The 18440-nt window shown below is 52.3% G+C and overlaps 7 protein-coding genes across 7 annotated transcripts; 2 read left to right on the plus strand and 5 right to left on the minus strand.

Annotated features, from left to right (window-relative positions):
• Positions 1–207: 207 nt before the first annotated feature.
• On the minus strand, positions 208–2342 carry C7974DRAFT_184775 (tRNA synthetases class I, catalytic domain-containing protein). Its single transcript, XM_046136449.1, has 3 exons — positions 2293–2342; positions 1638–2172; positions 208–1591 (listed from the first exon to the last, which is right to left on the minus strand). The coding sequence occupies exons 2-3, from the start codon at positions 2164–2166 to the stop codon at positions 222–224; spliced, it is 1899 nt and encodes a 632-aa protein (XP_045997095.1). The 5' UTR covers positions 2167–2172; positions 2293–2342; the 3' UTR covers positions 208–221.
• Positions 2343–3348: 1006 nt separating this feature from the next.
• On the plus strand, positions 3349–5638 carry C7974DRAFT_394267 (major facilitator superfamily domain-containing protein; the record flags this gene model as incomplete). Its single annotated transcript, XM_046141863.1, has 3 exons — positions 3349–4174; positions 4228–4461; positions 4507–5638. The coding sequence occupies exons 1-3, from the start codon at positions 3779–3781 to the stop codon at positions 5635–5637; spliced, it is 1761 nt and encodes a 586-aa protein (XP_045997096.1). The 5' UTR covers positions 3349–3778.
• An 81-nt stretch (positions 5639–5719) lies between these two features.
• Positions 5720–7647, minus strand: C7974DRAFT_184790 (general substrate transporter). Its single transcript, XM_046136450.1, has 2 exons — positions 6241–7647; positions 5720–6193 (listed from the first exon to the last, which is right to left on the minus strand). The coding sequence occupies exons 1-2, from the start codon at positions 7458–7460 to the stop codon at positions 5803–5805; spliced, it is 1611 nt and encodes a 536-aa protein (XP_045997097.1). The 5' UTR covers positions 7461–7647; the 3' UTR covers positions 5720–5802.
• On the minus strand, positions 7648–10458 carry C7974DRAFT_184793 (fungal-specific transcription factor domain-containing protein). The gene is made up of 2 exons (XM_046136451.1): positions 10326–10458; positions 7648–10263 (listed from the first exon to the last, which is right to left on the minus strand). Exons 1-2 carry the CDS (start codon positions 10429–10431, stop codon positions 7835–7837), a joined length of 2535 nt encoding a protein of 844 aa, XP_045997098.1. The 5' UTR covers positions 10432–10458; the 3' UTR covers positions 7648–7834.
• A 145-nt stretch (positions 10459–10603) lies between these two features.
• C7974DRAFT_184804 (Six-hairpin glycosidase-like protein) lies at positions 10604–13519 on the plus strand. The gene is made up of 3 exons (XM_046136452.1): positions 10604–10988; positions 11047–12306; positions 12355–13519. The coding sequence occupies exons 1-3, from the start codon at positions 10745–10747 to the stop codon at positions 13371–13373; spliced, it is 2523 nt and encodes an 840-aa protein (XP_045997099.1). The 5' UTR covers positions 10604–10744; the 3' UTR covers positions 13374–13519.
• On the minus strand, positions 13520–14346 carry C7974DRAFT_184805 (uncharacterized protein). The gene has a single exon (XM_046136453.1). The coding sequence runs from the start codon at positions 14146–14148 to the stop codon at positions 13666–13668; it is 483 nt and encodes a 160-aa protein (XP_045997100.1). The 5' UTR covers positions 14149–14346; the 3' UTR covers positions 13520–13665.
• Positions 14347–14489: 143 nt separating this feature from the next.
• Positions 14490–18106, minus strand: C7974DRAFT_359048 (uncharacterized protein; the record flags this gene model as incomplete). Its single annotated transcript, XM_046139655.1, has 5 exons — positions 14490–15605; positions 15653–15873; positions 15921–16286; positions 16335–17457; positions 17621–18106. The coding sequence occupies 5 exons, from the start codon at positions 18104–18106 to the stop codon at positions 14490–14492; spliced, it is 3312 nt and encodes a 1103-aa protein (XP_045997101.1).
• Positions 18107–18440: the final 334 nt, after the last annotated feature.

An 18440-nucleotide genomic window follows, 5' to 3' on the forward strand; every position in this document is an offset into this window, starting at 1 on the left:
TGCAGGGTCGGCTCTTGTTGCTCCGATCCCGCGTGGCCCGAGCTCGGGAACCTTCACGAAGACTACCGAGTGGGGCTAGCGCGTTCGACATGGAACATCATTTTGCAGAGCAGACGTGCCTTGGATGCTCCAGAGTCTCAAGTCGCAACATTGCAGGGTAGTCAGTATACCAGTTCGTCATAATCTATCATAAAACCACCCTTAAACGCCAATTATCCACTCTATTTCCCCTTGTCCTCCCTCAAGCTTACAATCTGGTTAAGCACAATTTTATCCTCAGTACTCTCCACATCAACGCAGAAATACGCTGTGCGAAGCGCCTGGAACCGGACGAGTGCGTCACTGGAATCGCTGGGGTTGAGGCTGTTCTGCTTGATAAGGTCGTTGAGGCCGCGTTCGATAACCGCATCGTTGAAAATAACTTCTGAGTCCGGGCGCAGGTCGTCAGCCCAGCTGCCATCCTTCCAGTTCAGCGTATTGGGCGACTCGGTCTTGAAAAGGGAATTGTACTGGCGCGCGGTAACCTTGATGCCCGTTGTCGCGTCGACCCACTGGATGTACGCTTTGGGCTTCTCGCTTGAAGGCACCTTGACGGCCTTGATTTCTGTGACTGTACCGCTAGCATCCTTGGAGAAAGACGTCGCGCGGATGGCGAAGGGGACGTTGTACAGGCCTACGGCCTTGTTGGGCGCGAGACGGAAGTAGTCTGGATCATCCTCCTCGCGGAAATCGCTGCGGTCGATGTAGAGCGAGCTACCAACCTTGACTTTGCGTTCGCCGGGAATGCCACCCTTGGGATCGTATGGAACAGTGATTTCCTGCTCGTCCTCGGCCGCGAAGTCTTCGATCACAACCTTGACAGGGTTGAGCACCATCATCTGGCGCGGCACAGTGCGCTCGAGGTGCTTTCGGATTGAGGCCTCAAAGCGAGGCGCTTCGATGTCGGTATACGAGTCTGTGACGCCGAGCTCGTCGACAAAGCTGAGCATAGCCTTTGCAGGGATACCGCGACGGCGCAGAGCAACCATGGTGTACAGACGAGGGTCGTCCCAGCCGCGGACTGACGGCGGGATCTCTCTGTCACCAACCTTGGCCCCCTCGACGAGCATGAGAATACGGCGCTTCGACAAGATAGTACCGTTGACGCTCAAACGTCCGTACTCCCTCTGCATCGGCCCCTGCTCCTCCGACTTGGGCACCTTCATACCGAGCTGTTCCAGCAGCCAGTCGTACGAGATTCGGCTCTGGCGGAACTCGACCGTGCACATAGAATGGGTGATACCCTCAAGCGCATCACAGATGCAGTGTGTAAAGTCGTAGGTGGGGTAGATCTTCCATCGGTCGCCCGTCCTGTGGTGGTGATTCTTCTCGACGACGCGGTATGCGGGCAGGTCCCACATCTGAGGGTTACCCTCGTTAGGGTCCGTCAGGCTCTGCTTCATACGCAGATATGCCTCACCCGCCTTGTACTTGCCGTCGCGCATGGCACGGAACTCGGCGATGGACTCTTCGATGGGCCTTGTGCGGTGCTCGCAGGCGTAGCGCTTGCCGCGGTTGTCAGGGCCACCGCGCTGCATGTTGACCTCCTCCCCTGCTTGCGTTAGCTTATATCTGTGATGGCAGCTTTGGCGACTAACTCGAGCAGTGGCACACGTATGCGCCATCCTTCTTGATCAGCTCCTCGGCCAGCTCATACAACTTGTCGAAGTTGTCGCTGCTGTACGTGACTTTCCATGGCTCGAAGCCCAGCCACTTGATGATATCCAAGATGCTCGTGAAGTATTTTTCTTCTTCTTTCTCGGGGTTCGTATCGTCGTAGCGCAGGTAGCACTGTCCCCGGTGATGCTTCGCGAATCCGAAGTTCACGGCGATGGCCTTGCAGTGACCGATGTGCAGGTAACCGTTGGGTTCGGGTGGAAATCGCGTGTACACGTCCTTGGCAGGTTTCTCTTCATACACGCGCTTCAGCCAGCCCTCAGCAAAGACGCTCGCGGGCTCAGCTTTGGTGGCGGGCTTTGCCTGCTCCTTCGGCCGGAGAGCATGCTCTGCCTTCTTTGCTTTGGCGGCAGCTTTCTTTGCGGCCTTCTCGAGCGCGCGCTTGGACGGGCCCTTCTCCTCTTCTGCTGCAGGTGCCGCTGGGGGCGGTTGTGCTGTTGGTTCTGCCATGGCCTGCTTGCTATTGTTAGCAGAGCTCCAAATTAGATAGCTGGAATTATTGTGCAGCTACTGTTGCACATATTGAACAATTGATTAAGAAATGACGTGTGCAAGTCCGCCCTCGGAAAGTCTTACCTCGGATTTTGCCAGCAAGGAAGTTCAAAGGAGAGTTTGCTTTGTTACGCAACTCGCGTGCAGCAGCTGGAGGGGTTTTGGAGGGGAACATTTGACTCGAAAACGCGCTAAGAGTCATTGTGGCTGGAATGTGGCGCGGTCGGCATTAATAACACTTGCTGTGATTCATCATGAACTCTCCTCCATCTCGCACTCATACTGCATCATGCGCTGGCTTGATATCGCAACGGCCTCCAGTCATGGATGACTCAACTCACGGCATATATTGCCAAGGTACGGTCATCGTATGGAAACAATGATATGATTACAAGCAACCACACGGACCTTCTCATTACTGAACACGGTGTTTTACTACCTCAAGCGTGCATCATCCGAGGCATCGGAGATTCTTGTCTGATTACGCTGCAGTCTTCACCTGCACCCCAGCCGTGTCGTCTCTCAGCTTCGTAATCTTGTCCTTGCTCGCAGCTTCTCCGTCTCTCCTCTATCTCTCCTCGGTTTTAACTACATCCGCGCCCTTCTCCTTCATCTCATAAACTTTGTCTGCTATCAAGCACTTGGCTCTGTTTCATGTGCAACGAGCTTTGTGATCTTCGTGTTCAGACTTTCCCTCTCTTGCATTTAATTTCTTACCTTAGACCAAAGAGTGCGCATAGCTTTTCAGCTCTCACCTATGCAGTCTTATTGTTTGCCGACTGGAGTTGGGTGCTATGGGCAGCCAACTTCATGTCCTCGGCGTTGAGCTGTGGCCGGAGGCATACAGTACATACTGCGCATTGGGGGTCGAACCTTCACGCTCGAAGAGAGACTACAGAGATCGTCAGGCAAGCCCTCGGTCGCGGGACTGAGATCCAAGAGGTCAACAGGGGCTCGTGGCATTTCATGTGCCATTTCATTACTGAACCGTCTGCTAGTCACACCTTCTACTCTTGAGGCACTATTTGCTGAGCACTGATTCTTTTATCGATTGTCCATAGCGCATCGCCTTGCCTCACTGCCCGCTTCCGTCGATCGCGGCAAGTGGGCCAACAGTGCGCAGTCGGAGAACTCCAGACGGGCCGTTGCGATGACATTCTCGCAAACCATCTCGCACGGAGGCGTCCGCGAATCTGCATAACTGTGTAGTTCAGGTCCAAGCGGTCGTGTTTCGACTATAGAGTGAGCGTCTCGCGTGTTTGGTGTCGCGTCCAATACGAACTCCGCGTTATGATCTCCGCCGTATAGCTCTCTCTCATAAACTTCGGCTCCTACACCCTAGCGACCCTATCCCGCGGGGTGTTTCAAACCTAACCGTTGCGCAGGAAATTCCATCCAAAAATCGTATCAAATGCACTGAATTCTCAGCAAGCATGGGACACAATTGCATGATGGGTCACAGACTCACAACTGAGTGTCAGCAACATAGGTACTACAATAGGACTGGCTGTTCCCCCTGTTTATATCGCACGGCTCATATCGTTCGCCTCTCGAGTGCGCATGTCAAGTTATGGCTTCTCTGCAGGATCCCTATCCCGAAGTTGAATTGGCTGCACCGCCGCTGGCACGGCCTCTTCACGAACCCAGTCCACTACTTTCGCGGCGATCCGACACACAAGATGCTGATGATGTTTCCGAAAGCTCGAGTTACAGGACGAGCCACAGTCGTAGTGGAAGTAAACGCGAGTCGTTCAATATGTCTGGAAGTACATTCTTGGTAACGTCGTCTGGCACGACTTTGAGGCTACCAATCCCTTCGGACAGTAAATCAGACCCTCTCAACTGGACTCCATGGAAGAGAGCAGGTGCAATGTTTGCACTCGCTTGGTTTTTCGTCATGTCTTCAACGGCAGTGCAAGCACCAAGCGTATTTCTGCCTGGAATCGCCGTAGAGTTTGGACAGCAAGTACGAGCTTCTACATTTTCATGTCATGGTGCATCATTCTTACGCGCTCTTAGGACGTCAGACCATGGGCCATGGAGTCCATCATTACAGCTCCTACCTTGTTCATCGGCATCGGCGCGCTGCTGTGGGTACCGCTTTCATTAGCAATGGGCCGGCGACCTGTGTTCCTGATCGTAGCACTTATGCAACCTCTAGCTACACTTGGGGCTGGACTTTCGCCAAATTTCCACACTCTATTTGCTTGTGCCTGTATCATCGGCTTGGGACAGGGATTCTCGGTCACTGCTGTAAGTCGTCTCGAGATCGGAGGTTCACTTTACTGACACGGGTAGGCTTTCTTGATGGTCGTAGACCTGACCTTCATTCACCAGAGAACGCGCGCAGTTGCATCTATCTGGTCGGTGCTCGCAGGCGCTGGAACTGGCTTTCTTGCCATCGTGCCGTATCTCTCACCACCGGGCACCTGGCGGCCATTTTACTACTACTGGTCGATTCCAATGGCGCTGTCCTTCCCGCTGGCACTGCTACTATACCCAGAGACGTACTTCAAACGACCTACGGTTGCTTTTGATGGCCTGATACTTTTACAGTCAGCAACTGAAAAGCTCACGATATACAAGGATCTTGATATCGGATCCGACATCTATCGAGACTTACCGGACCTGCCGTCAGACTATAGTCAGGAGAGGACACTGTTCCGCAGGTTTTGCTCTTATTTCCAGTTTCGTTGTTCTCCAGTCACTTCATGGAAATCCATGGGCTACTGCTACATTCAGATGGCCCATTGTGCCATCAACCCTCTGATTTTTTGGGTTCTGCTCGCCTCCGCAATCCACTGGGCCAGCATCTTGTTTGTTGGATCGACATATACGAACATCCTTCGCTCCCCACCATACACCTTGCGCCCCTCGATCATCATCAACATAAATATCTCATCAGCCGTTGGCGCTTTTCTCGCGTACCCAGTTGGAGGGTGGCTCATAGACAGAGTGCTAAAGCGTATGGCTCAGCGCAATGGTGGAGTTCGTGAAGCAGAACACTTTCTTATCGGCTACATCCCACCAGCTCTCATTGGTGCTTGCGGTTCCGTACTGTATGGCTTTGCTGTGCACCGCCAATGGCACTATTCGCTGTTCTTTGTCTCGACTGGACTCACCGCATTCGCATGGATCACTCTTTGTATAACAAACATCATGTGGCTTACAGAAGCCTTTCCCCGCTGGGCTGCACCTGCTGTTGCTGTATCAGGCGGAGCGTGTTATATCATTAGTTTTGCTATCGGTTTCGGGCTGTTACCTTGGATTTCTGCGCACGGCTTCAAATTGGTGGGCATCGAGTTGGCTTTCTTGCAATTAGCTGCCGGTCTTGTCGCCGTACCTGTTGCTTTCTGGGGCAAGGGTGCGCGCCAAGCGATCAATGGGCGGTGGTCTGAAGAGCGATCAGGAGCATTGCGGCCGTTGTGATTGTTCTCGAAGATACATGAGGTCAAAATTCAACTCAGTAGCCAATCGTAGTTGATAAACATGAGCATTGTCATGTTACAGCTTTCTCGCATCGATACGAAGTAACCCAACACCCGTCTACAAGTACATACTGTCCATGCTACATCTCCGTTGCCGTGATGGTTCTCATTTTTCGGTGGACTCGCCTCTCATTGCTGCACCATCTCTCGCTCTTCCATCAGCATATTGCTGGAAGTGTCTGACCGGAATCTTCTGCGAGTACAGCCAGTCGACCTCATCGGTGGTGAATCCGTGTAGGTCCGGAACCAAGAACCAGGAGCCTATCATGAGAAGTACCGAACTGCCCATAAATACGAACCCAGTGCGAGCACCAAGGTTGCCAGAGTCGGTGTTGTACATATAAGGGACCGTAAATGAGAACAGCCACGTTGTCGCGGCGTTTGATATAACTCCAATCGATTGTGTCTTGGCGCGTAAGCGGTATGATGAAATTTCTGAAGTGATTACCCATCCAATGGAGGTCATGGTAAGGAGTTGCCACGCGATCAATACGTTCCTGAACCTAGTTAGTCACTATGAGCTAAGAGAGAGTTGACGACTTACATGAGAACCGCAACAGCCCATAGACTGGTTTTAGAGGTGGAGTAATAGAGGCCTCCAATCACTGCCATAATGGTGATGTTGACAGCCACTCCAGCGAGCCAGATGGAGCGGCGGCCAAATTTCTCCATATAGAACCAGCTGAAAATGATTGCGACGATGGCCAGACCAAAGCCACCAATGCCGACATCAAATGCATGCACAGCAGGAAGCCCAGCAATGATGAGGAAGTATGTGTTCTGGGACAGTAGAGATGCGCCATTGAGCCCGGCAGCAAGGAAGAGCCACATGACGGTGAGAGTTCGCTTGATGTTTGTGCTGCGGAACAACTCCAGGTAGCTGGGGCTACCATGTGATTCAGCCTGTGTGAGCTCCTGCTCGATTTGCCGGCGTAGCACTGCAATACGAGCATCAATGTGATTACTTGATCCGTAGAGACGAGATAAGGCCTTTTTGGCCCCATCGATATTGCCTCTCTGCACAAGGAAGGTTGGCGACTCGGGCATGGCGATAAAAGCCAGACCAGCAGCCGCAGGCCAGATCCATTGCAGTGCGAAGACGGTGCGGAAAGCTGACGGCGATATGTTCGTGATGTACACGCGGATTGTAACCAGCCCAATTGCCTGCATCAAGACCATAAACAAAACGATGCCGGATTGAATGGGACCACGAAGGCGTAGAGGAGATATTTCGGATGCCCATGACGTGGCGGAGGCAAAAATGCAACCAATGGCGAGGCCGTTAATCATCTTTCCACCGAGTAGCATGCCTCGGTTTGTGGCTGCGAATTGAACACCGACACCTAGGATGGAGACGCAAGCGGCAGCCACACAAGCCCACTTGCGACCAATACGGTCAGAAACAAATCCGATGCTGAATCCGCCGATGGCTTGAAGCAAATACGACATCGCAGTCCACATCGACGCCCAGATGGAAGGGACAAACAACGACCCATCTGCGGTGTGCTCGCCAAAGTAAAGAAGGAAAGCAGGCATGGAAATCGAGGCTCCGTTGATGACGCTGTCGTAGCCGAAGACTCCTCCAGCCAGGAACGCAGCAATTGAATGGAGCAGGATCAGCTTGTGTGACCTGGCTGAGGCCCACAAAGAACTGTTACGGTCTTTCTCGATTAGACTTTCACCGAGCTGAAGGTCATTGTCGGTGGCCACGTGCTCGATCATTGTCGCGCTTGAGGCCTCTTGCTTTTCCAATCTGTCTGTCATGGCGAAGATATAATGACTGGAGGACAGGTTGTCGGACTTGTGACCTGCAGATGAGGGGTTATCGAATAAAGCCTTGATCGAAGGGCAGAATATGTTTGTGAAGCCGCACTGCAGCCATCCCAAAGAAGCCCCGGGGGGCTTCAATATAAGCACGACGACATCTTTACGCGAGACTACTTTTGCGGGGACGTAGATCTGGGGTATTGTGAGGTGGAGGCGGAGGTGGCATCTGGAGTAAGTTCTAACACCGAGTGACACAGCCGAGCGGCGGAGCTAGTCACTCGGGTGGACGTAGTGGACTATTGGGTGGACGGACATGAGTTTTCGCCACACTTCGACACAGGCCTCGAACACGTGTACCGTGATTGATTTACCTATGACATGGATATACCCGGATGCAGATGCAGTAGCAACGCCAGGTTCGATGATGCACCCCAATCTCCTAGCTGTACCAATGCCTGAATTGCGTGTCTGAAGATCAACTGTGGTGCATCGACTCCATTTGTGGCTTCGGAATTGTTAGACGCAAATCCAGCTTCGATGACATCCAGCACGGAACCTGAAATGGCAGAGTTCGCACGTAAAAGTCGAAGGGTGGACTCCTTCTGTGGTGCAGATGCTACGTGCGCAAACGACCAGATGATAACGTGACACAGAAAGAGTCCAATTATGTCGTAAGGGTCACTTTCGCCTTGGTTCGACATGACAATGCTAATGCAATGAGAAGCGTCTTCCATTACGTGGCTTGCCTTTTCCGGATACTGAGCGATCCAGGACTTCAGTCTGCTCATCGCCGCCTTGGCACTCGTGAGCCCAGATCTCCCAAGACAATCCTGTATGTCAGAGACAGGAAAATATAAGTAAACTCGAGCCAAGTGATACATGATAGTGGAACAGCGACATAGATGAGCCGATGTTGCATCCCGACGAGGAGGCTGCAGCTGTTGGTACGAACAGCTCCAGGCTTCTAACATAGCGATCAAGCGCACTGCGCGAAAATCTTCGCGAGAAGATCCTTCTGACAAGGCATATTCTTCGTCGTATGTACGTAAAACCACGAGCATGTCTTGATAGTGATAGACTTCCGCCATGATGGCAGTCAAGAGAAGACTTGCGCTCCACGAGTTGAGACTGGGGAGTATTGCTACAACTGCTTGCTGGATTGCTGGTCCTGATGTCGAATATACTGAGGCGACAAGTGGGCCAAACACAGAGCAGGCAGGCTCAGAAGCAGATCCAAGTCGATGTTTCCAGGATCTTGCAGTTGCCACGTTCCAGAAGTCTTCGTCACAAGGGCATTCCCACCTCCTGATATCCGCTGTAGTCAACATACTGCTCATACCAAGAATGGCAGGAAATTGTGAATCCATCATGTACACGAACCAACGTAATCTCTTCCGTCTCTCCTTGGATACCCAATCCAGCCATTGCGACTCCAGGGTAGATGGCGATCTCGAACTTGTCGCCGAGTATGTCTCCCCATCTGCGTTGTTCGATTGAGCGTGGTAAAGGTCATGTTCTTGGCGATCGTGAATATCCGGCAAACGTCTGATGTATGTCACTGCTACAGCGCGGAGAGCCTCGGAAAGTTCAAACGCGCGTTTGTTACCGCACCAAAGACCCATGTAGCATGCCAGTGCAACAGCATAGATGATTGATGGTTCTCGCATGAGACTGTTGTCTTGCTCTATCATGGCCAGAAGATTTTGCCGCGTACGATCTAGAACGATGATACCAAATCTTCTAGTGTGACGTAGACGGCTATAGCATGAGCCGACGACCATTATTATTGATAGAAGGGATGGTGGAAGAGTCTCTATTCGTAAAGTCGACCGGTGCAGGACTGGTGCTTGAGGCAAGAATTTATTGAAGAAGAGACTAATGAAAACATTGACGAGAGATAATGCAGGCAACGTGAAGGAATCTTCGCTGCCAGATTGCTGTCTTGGGCGTAGAAAGTGTTGAACTTGAGACAGGGTTACTTGTGTGATCCGAACATTCTCATCGATGCTCGCGAAGATTGGGTCATTGGCCGCAAGTACAATAGGCTTCGCCTTCGTAATCGGTTTTGATCGCGGATTCCATGCAAAGGGGTGACGATCCTCACGTGAACTTTCGTTTGGGGGAGAAGAACCTCGAGATGTTTGTCCTGAAGGACCCTCAAGGTCTGCATCTATGTGTGAATCGGGTGCTGTACTACGTGACAGCTCACCACCGCTTGGCAAGTCTATGCCTTCTTTCAGCAAGTAAGCTGATGAAATACCATCGTGATATCCCAATGTACCTAGGTTATTCGTGTTGGTTGGGGCGTAGTTGTTGTTGCTCCACGTCTCGATGGGTGGACTATATGCAAGATCGGTCTCCCGGAGTGCCGCGAAGAACTGCGACGAGAACCAGTCGGAACTTTCGACAGTCTGGCTTGATTGATAGTTCCAAGGTCTTGCGAAGGTTGTATAATCAAAGTAGGGATCAAAATCCACTTGCTCGGCCCATGGGATGTTGACGGGGTCCGCGTCAAGTGATGCCGCCAGTGATTGCGCTTCCATAGTTGCATTTACTTCACCCCCATCCACGGAAATGACGACGCTTGGGTCACCATAGTAAGGGGGAACCGACGTCCCGCTCTGCATGTGCAGCGGTGACGTGTCATTACGGTTCGATGCAGTTATGGAAGCTCGCCGTGACTTCGACGCAACCCTAGAAGGTGTGGCTCGTCCATGAAGCAGTTCGTGCTTCCTCCGCAGATCGCTCCTAGTGAATTGCCTCCCACACACCTGGCAGCAATGCTTTCGAACTGTGTCATCTTATGGTCCGCGATTAGAATCAGCGATGGCTGAGTTGTGGGCGCACAGGTGCGAAACTCACGTGTCTTCATGTGCCGCGCCAAGTTTTCGGGACGTGTGAAGCTCTTGCTGCATTGCTGGCAAGCCAGTAGTCTCGAACTGGCTGCAATGCTACCTTCATCAGACATGAGTCACACTCTGTCGAGGACGAGATTGTGAGGCTGGTGTTGAAGGGTGGACGGACGAATGTCCACCAAGGTGATCCAAAAGCGGGGCAGATTCCACGCTAGTCATTTCGGACCTCCGTCCACCGTCAATGTCCACCTCGTACAACGTGTTGCCCGAGGCCTTGCTTCTCCACATGCTGCACTGAACTACCGTCTGGGAAGTAGCTTATGCCGGCGCTACGAAGATGGAGACAATAGTTCAAAGATCACTTGCGCGTCGTTCGCTGAGCCTATCTATGAAAATCCTCCCCTTCTTGACGCGTCTCTCCCCATAATGGCTGACAACCCTCTCATTGAACCCGTATGCGTCTCGCGTTACTCTGGTTGCGTGAATCTCGGCCCTCATGCGTCTGAATTCACCTTGACGACCGATGAAGCCGAATCCACAATCGTGTTGGACTACAAGCAATGTGAAGGGGGCCTACCAGTGTTCGAGATTGCGTCAGCTTCCGGGCAAGATTCCATCGATATAGCCGTCATATACAGCGAGGGCATTGAGGGAATCGATCATGCTTCAGGTAGGTCTCCGCCTGCATAACATGACGGGGTAGTCTCGGAATCACTGATACTAAGCAGGCGATGGGCCCTTCTTCCTGTTCTCAAATGCAATGGACACCTACCGAAGTACCACCTTCAAAGTTCCAGCGTCCGCAACAAGCCAAACCATCAGGGCTGTGTATTCTCAACGATCGCAAAGATACCAGAAAATCACACTAGCCTCCCCACACTCCTCGATCACGTTCTCAAGGATTGCATTCGAGCGAATTCGACCTAGTTACCCGATCAAGTCTTCGTTTACATGTTCAAGCCCACTCCTGAACCAAATATGGCAAGACGGTGTGAGAACTGTGGACAGATGTACGGTTATGAAGGGAGAGACGTCCTCCGCATGGCAGGCCACAGCAGAGGGGACTAGGGTCCGCGGTCAACACTGGGCTCCTTGTCGACTTGGCACACGGTGGGCGGATAAGATCATTCGATTTCAAGTCAGTATCGAAGAAGGTGGCGCGAGCTGGGCTGTCCACATGGTCGCTAACGGTCTGATATTTTGTCTCGACATCTCAAAGAAGGTACTTTACGCCTGTGAGGGTCTCTCTACTGAATCGACAATCTTTCCTGTCGCTGAAAAAGGACGATGGTCGATCGTTGACCTAGACTTGAGCATATGGCTCGACGTGGAGGTAGTTACAAAAGGCAAAACAGTGACTGTCTCCGTACAAGGACGCCAACTTGCTGTCATCGAAGACTTAGACATCAGGCCCATCCTTGGCGGGAGTGCCAATAACACCGGCTCTGTCGCATTTGGCGGTCCTTGTCAATGGATCGCTCTATATCGGAACCTCAGCGTACACGACTCAGATGGACGAGCATTGTACGAGAACGCACTATTGCTGGAAGACGAAGAGCGAACCCTAGCCGACTTCCAAGTTGGAACCAATGCGCTAGCTTGTACCATCGATGGTGCGAAGAGAGATCGGGCATGCTTCGGCGGGGACCTATACGTGATGGGACGCTCAATTGCTTACTCCACCATGGCATTTGATGCAATCGCGGGTAGTATCAAGCTGTTGACCAGCCATCAAACTAAGGACGGCTACCTTGGCAATCTCTGTCCTATCCAGGCGCCCGTTCACGACAGCAACGAGGAGCCTCCTACTTACGCTTTCTACTCCTTATCATACGCATTGCTACTTGTTGTAGCGATCAAAGACTACTGGCTTCACACAGGCGATGAAAGAGTGAGGTCACAATGTCTTCGGCCGATAGGGAAGCTGATGACGTATATCGAGGGATATGTGGATCAAGGAGTCGTAGTTGCGCCTCCGCCTCTATCAAGTTGGTCTCGAAAAACGAGTTGTATACCTCCAGGCTAACGATCTGCAGTGCACTGGTTTCCGCTTGGTGGACCCGTTTTTGGAGCTTCAAGCGCGCTGAACAATGCATATTACGAAGCACTGCAGGCCATGTCCGTCCTCGCCATCGACACACTTACAAGAGACAGGTATCTGCTACAAGTTCAAAAACTCAAGACCAGCATGCTCCGCCACTTCTACGAACCTTCTACGAGCACCTACCGCCTGGATAAAAGCCTGCCAGTGGACGGTATCTGTCAAGACGTTAAGGCACACGCTATGACGTTGGATCTGCTTCCATATCACGCCAACGACCTCGAACACCTGATCGACTCAGGTTCGCCCCTACCTCGTGCCTTCCGGGGTCTGGGTCACTGGGATACTGCGAATGTCGTCAGTCCATATGCAAGTGGCTACGCAGTTGAGGCTCTCTTCACGCGAGACAAAGGTGCGGAGGCTATCAAACTCATCGAGCGTGTCTGGGGCCCTATGGCCGATAGCGCAGGTCCCAACTACTCTGGTGGCCACTGGGAAGCAATGAAGCCGGACGGTACACCTCACGGACATGATACGTCGCTCATTCACGGTTGGTCGACATGGCCAGTATCGCTCCTGCCTCGATATCTGGCTGGTCTACAGCCTCTCGAGCCAGGCTGGAAATCCTTTAGCGTCGCACCAGTTCTTGCCGGCTTAACAGAGATCAAGTGCACTCTAGCTACTGTTGCTGGTCGCATCGGTGTGGAGATCGACCTTGACCAGCCGAATGGCCATGGTGCGCTGAAGGTCCTGGCACCATATGGGGTACGCGTGAAATTACAGTCGCCTCAAGGATGGGTTATTCAAGGGCCGGAGTCTGTCGAGGGAACGGGCGTGTGGCAACATTTCTTCCTGTCTGAGATTCATGGGGATCTGAATCTGAACGACCAACAGCCAGTGTCCCAAGCTTTCCCCGTTCCGGAACCACCATCTAACACACACGTACGACAGCATATTGCTCTGCCTGGCAGGATTCGATCGCTACTTTCCCGATTCACAGCAATTCGCACATGAGGATTCGCGCTTCTTCACATTAGTTCACCATATCAAACACAGGAATGAAGGAGTTGAGAGTATGCTCGGGTGATCAACTTCTTTTTTTTGGACTACTGGCCTTCGATAAGATCAGATGGAGCCTTACTATACACGGAGCTTCCGGAGACCAGCTCCCCTGAAGCCTGTTGGATAATAGTCACGTGACTCGGAGAACGAGAAACCTCCACGAGGTCCCTATCGAAGTGTGAGAAGCTTTATGTGCTCTACCCCGACAGATGAGCGTTATCAGCCACAAAATGACACAGTCTCTCTACTTACGATACAAATCCGCCATCGTCTTCCCACTTCCCCAAGTAAACGACATCGGATCGATCGCCAGATTCAACGAATCCTTTGCCCCAGAAGCATTGGATGGCTTTTGCGGCCCTTCTTGCGCCTGTCTCTCTGATTCCAAATCAACTGGTTCAGGACGCCTAGGCGGCGAACTACCGACCAGTGTGTTCGCAGCAAACAAGCCCTCCAACTGTACCTCCGCCTGCTTCATCTGCACAGCCTGTTCAGCAACACGCTCAGCGTGTGTAGCCGATTCCGCGATCTCTACATCTTGGACTTGTCTCTTTGCTTTACGGCGCTCGCGATGCCCACGTAGAATTTCAGAAAGGCCGCCGTGGATGTAAATATATACCCAGGCGATGAGAAGAAGGGTGATGAACACACCGACTCCGGCTAGAGCGCCGATGACTTCGGGGGAGTAAGGAGATTGGGAGGCGGAGTGGGATACTAATGCTTCCATTGTTGGTCGTTGATGTCGGGGGCTCCGAAGGATTTGTGGGGTATCTTGTTGAGGGTCAGGTTGTTGAACTTTGAAGTGACAGGTCTGAATGTTTGGGAGAAATTGTGAGAATAGTTGTCTCTCTTGTAGGTAGACCAAGGGCCGACACTGTTGCGTCGGCGTTGTGTAATCTTAAGCTGAGTAGTTGGCGCAGTCGATGAATAATGCCATGGCTGTCAAAAGATACACAGTGCCACCAACCGAAGAAACAGCAATGGATATCGTCCTAACTATGCATCCATCACCTGATAATTTGTCTATGCCAATCAAAACACGCATCGTGGAAACGTTGTATTAGGGATCTAGCTATAGCGTCTCGTCCTTACTGTATCTCCCGGCCCACTACCATACCCCCGGAATGCATCACTACTAGGCCTCCGTCCCTCGTTAAAAGGCCTTGAATAGCTACTCGTCACACTCTTAGCGGTCAGTTGCATCTGCGCATCCATCGGCGGCGGAGGTGGTGGTGGAAACAGATCCGCTAGCGTGACACCCTCCGTCTTAGGTGGCGACCCGTAGACTCGGGGAGGGTCTGGGTAACCATTTTGCGCTGCCCGTAACCCAGGAGGTAGAGGCGAGCGTAGTGGGTCGATGAGCTCTGACGATGGACGGCCTGAGCTGACCTCGGGTCGCGGTTGGTACCCAGCGGGGACATTGTAGTAGTCTGTGGCGTCGTCTATCGCGGACGCGTAGGTGTATTGATATTCAGCCGTCTTGGGATAGACTCTTTCTTCGAGGTCACGCTGCTCGGCTGGCGACAGGAAGGGATTATTTCTCCCCGAGGGCTGCCGAGTTAGTTGACGCGGGTTTTCGAAGTCCTTAGATTCGGTGACGCCTTCGTTACGAACGTTGAATGGCGTACTGATCGTCCCATCCGCGAAGCCTTGCAGGTCCTCGGTGTTACGCTGGGTAAATGCGGGACGCTCAAGGTTGAGAGGAGGCGGCGCTTTGGAACGAGTGCCACCGAAACCAAATGTTGCAGTCGACTCCTTTTGCGTCATTCCGCCAGCCTCGATGATGGTAGTGCGTTGCACGCCGGCTCTTTCGCGCTTGGCAATGTGTTGCTCGAGCCATGTGCGAATGCCGACCATGCCTGCAGCAGTGACCTGCACCATCAATAAGAGCCCCATAAGACCCGCAACAGTGTTTGACGTCAGAACCGCATCAACTACGCAGAGCGATATTGACCTTAGTGTGGAGAAGCCATTGATGAATGTGAGCTGGCCGACCGCGAAAGAGAGTTGGACGAATATGCCACTGATGATGTATATTTTCTGGTCAGGCGACTTCAGCAGCGCGAACGGTGCTTTGAGGCCAACGAAAGCGGCAGATAAGGGGTAGAGAGCCTCAGAACGGAGGCGAGCGATAGTCAGGCCGACCGTGGGGAAGACTAATATCAGAGCCACCAGACCGAAGATCTGAAGAAGGTCAGCTTGAATACCGTCGTCGGAGAAGTTGACATTACGCCGTGTGGATCTCTGAAATGACGAGAGTTCCCCATGCCAACGATCCCAAGTGTAATGCCAGTGACAGCTGAAATTCCGAACGTGATCAGTAAACCCAGTCGCCATTTCTTGTTCTTGACTTCGTTGACAGGGTGGCCAGCCAGAATCGAGAGGCGCCAGACAACGCCAAGAATGAGGTACAAAGGTAGTGTAAGTAGAAATGCCAGCATGATGAACAGTACTATAGGAGAATTAGCTGGAATTGCGAATTTGTGAAAGGGTGCTTACCATGTAATGCCGTGAGGATACCGAAGGGGATGAGTGCCAGTCCATTCACCGAGATTGTTGCGTCCTTAAGCACGATTCTGAATGTGTTCCCTTCCGATGTAAATTCAACTGGGCCCTGCGGCAAGGAGCCTAGAACTTGCGGATCGAGAGGAATACTGGTTGCATTCACCGCGTTTTTGTTGTTCTTGCTAGCATTCATCGCTCCTAGGACTGCAGAAGCAAGCCCGCCTATACCCTGGCACGTAAGTTTGTCTATAGCCAACTGACCACCCATCATGAGTGTTGCCTCATTGATCGCTCGTGGGAGAGACGACATCGGACTGTTATTATCTGGAGCTTGGCGCACGCTGAGGGCATTGTATGGTACTGTACATCGTCAGTGCTCATGTATGTAAATATCAGTAAAGCACCCACCGATTGCCGCTTCCTCGGGGGACACAGCCACGTCTCGACTTGCCAGTGCCGACCCTGTGGTGTTCGCGTTTCTGTTCATCTTTCTCAAAATATCACCAATGAGGATTGTGCCTTCGCCCATGAAGCCTCTAGCAAAAGATACAGCAGAGCCATTTATCGAATCGTTGAACTTTGTTGCGCTCAACACAGGGACATTCATCAACGCATTATCTGAGAAATCACCACTCAAAAGATTCTGTAGACCCCCAACGGAGGACAAAGCAGTAGAGATTCCCTCGATGGCTCCTCGAGCGAATCCCTCAGCAGTTTTGGCTGCATCAGCATCCTTGAGAATCTGTGGTGTGCTGTTCGAGATCATGGAGCCGAAGGATTTCAAAATGGTGCTGTTGAACAGGAAGTTAGAGACGAGGTTCTGCGTAAAGGTTTCGGCTATGGTGGCCGCCTGCATGTCATCGCGGCTCGCGTTGCCGCTTTGCGCAATGAGAGACGGGGCGTTTGGCGGCTTGAATTGAAGTCCAATTGCAAGGCCCATTCCAATTCCAGATCCAGCGCCTGATGCTACTGCTGGAAACATGCTGGGGTCGACCATGCTTCCAAGGCTGCCGGTGAGATTGAGTTTGCTCGCTAGGTTTGTGATATCGACACCAGTAAGAAGCGACTGGCCCAGACCTTTGGTAAATTGGGTGACAGTTCCAGGAACGTCGATTCCTTGGAGCGGGTTTGTGGACTGGCGTTTTTGCACTAGGCTCATAGGCTGAGCTTGGCTCGATCCGAGTCGCAGTCCATTCTTCGCACCTTCCCCTAGACCGTTGCCGGCGGCAGCTGCAATTTGAGGCAGCTGTTGTAGAAGAGAGGCCCCGAGTCCGCTGTCTACCGCACTTCTCATCACCGCTTGGAAGTCGATATTCGAGACGATTGGTGTGCTCAAACCTAGGCCAAGATTGCCTGCAACCGCTTGGAATCCTGAATCAGTAGACGGGAGAAATACCTGGGATGTCAGGTTTAGAGCTTTCGCTGTCGAGTTTCCAATGCCAGCAGCAAAGGCAAACGCAGCAGGTCCAAGAGACGTGTCCATTGCACCAAGCGCTGGTGCAATTTGTCCGGCTATTCCAGTTCCTACGTTCTGGGCGGCTAGATTGATGCCTGTCGCACTAGCATTGAAAGTACTTGCCACCCTTGAGGCTTGTGCTGCGGCTGCTTTCATGTCTGTGATATTGAGCCCGGTCGATGCACCAACACTGATCACGTTAGTCGAGTAAGGAGTTGACTGGTATTACATACCCGACGCCGATGCCCAGGAATAGCGCAGGAGTCGCCAGGCCTTCTGTAAAGGCGGCGCTGAGGTTCCCTATGAAGCAACTCAGGCCTCCGGTGGTATTTAATCCTAAGACCCTCCCCATGGCTTGGTTCATATCTTCCAGCATCCCGCGCTTCTGGTGTATGCCATCATCTCTCTTACGGAGCTCTGAAATGCTCTCTGTCAATGTCGTTCCGAAGTTCCTCATGCTTCCGATGCCGTATCTCTGTCCGATATCGCTCGAGGTCTGCGCAATCGTTTCGGTGAGACCAAGAATGGCATGGTGAAGTCTTGCGTCCTCTCTTAATGCAGCAATGGTATCTGCCGATAGAAAACTGGTGAAGCTCTCGAGGTAGTGGTCCCGACTGTGGGCGAAGATGTATCGATCGTAGCCAAGTACAAGGGCGAACAGAAGTGCCGCTGAGAACGTGACCGCAAGCGGAAGGTACCAGACCGGCTTACCAGCAGCAAACATTATTAAAAATGGTAATGGGTATCTCAAGAGTCGTTAATACATGAAGTGAAGGAATTAGAGGCGTTTGCCTGTGGCCTGCCACGGCGACAGCATTACAGAACGTGCTTGGGTGCGTGACCCTGTGCACAGGGACTCATCTGATACTATATCCCAAGCGACGGTCGACCAGGTGGCAAAGATACGATCGGCCGAAACATACCAAGCCTCATGCTTAGCTGTGTTGCGCAGAAGAGTGGAAGTGCTAAGACCGGAAGACGCGAACTAGGCCGACGTTCACCCTTGGGGCCTGTCAGCAGATCATTATGTGGTTAAGAGGCGGAAAGTGTCAAGTTTG

The sequence above is a fragment of the Boeremia exigua genome (genome assembly GCF_020726555.1).
Source record: "Boeremia exigua strain MPI-SDFR-AT-0100 chromosome Unknown C7974scaffold_6, whole genome shotgun sequence".
Lineage (NCBI taxonomy): Eukaryota > Fungi > Ascomycota > Dothideomycetes > Pleosporales > Didymellaceae > Boeremia > Boeremia exigua.

Coding starts and splice junctions, on each gene's coding strand:
- C7974DRAFT_184775 (XM_046136449.1), bottom strand. CDS start 2,166: ATGGCAGAACCAACAGCACAACCGCCCCCAGCGGCACCTGCAGCAGAA. Junction 1,592..1,637: donor ATACGTGTGCCACTGCTCGA/GTTAGTCGCCAA, acceptor TAACGCAAGCAG/GGGAGGAGGTCAACATGCAG.
- C7974DRAFT_184790 (XM_046136450.1), bottom strand. CDS start 7,460: ATGACAGACAGATTGGAAAAGCAAGAGGCCTCAAGCGCGACAATGATC. Junction 6,194..6,240: donor TGGGCTGTTGCGGTTCTCAT/GTAAGTCGTCAA, acceptor AACTAGGTTCAG/GAACGTATTGATCGCGTGGC.
- C7974DRAFT_184793 (XM_046136451.1), bottom strand. CDS start 10,431: ATGTCTGATGAAGGTAGCATTGCAGCCAGTTCGAGACTACTGGCTTGC. Junction 10,264..10,325: donor GGCGCGGCACATGAAGACAC/GTGAGTTTCGCA, acceptor GCGGACCATAAG/ATGACACAGTTCGAAAGCAT.
- C7974DRAFT_184804 (XM_046136452.1), top strand. CDS start 10,745: ATGGCTGACAACCCTCTCATTGAACCCGTATGCGTCTCGCGTTACTCT. Junction 10,989..11,046: donor GGGAATCGATCATGCTTCAG/GTAGGTCTCCGC, acceptor GATACTAAGCAG/GCGATGGGCCCTTCTTCCTG. Junction 12,307..12,354: donor TGCGCCTCCGCCTCTATCAA/GTTGGTCTCGAA, acceptor AACGATCTGCAG/TGCACTGGTTTCCGCTTGGT.
- C7974DRAFT_184805 (XM_046136453.1), bottom strand. CDS start 14,148: ATGGAAGCATTAGTATCCCACTCCGCCTCCCAATCTCCTTACTCCCCC.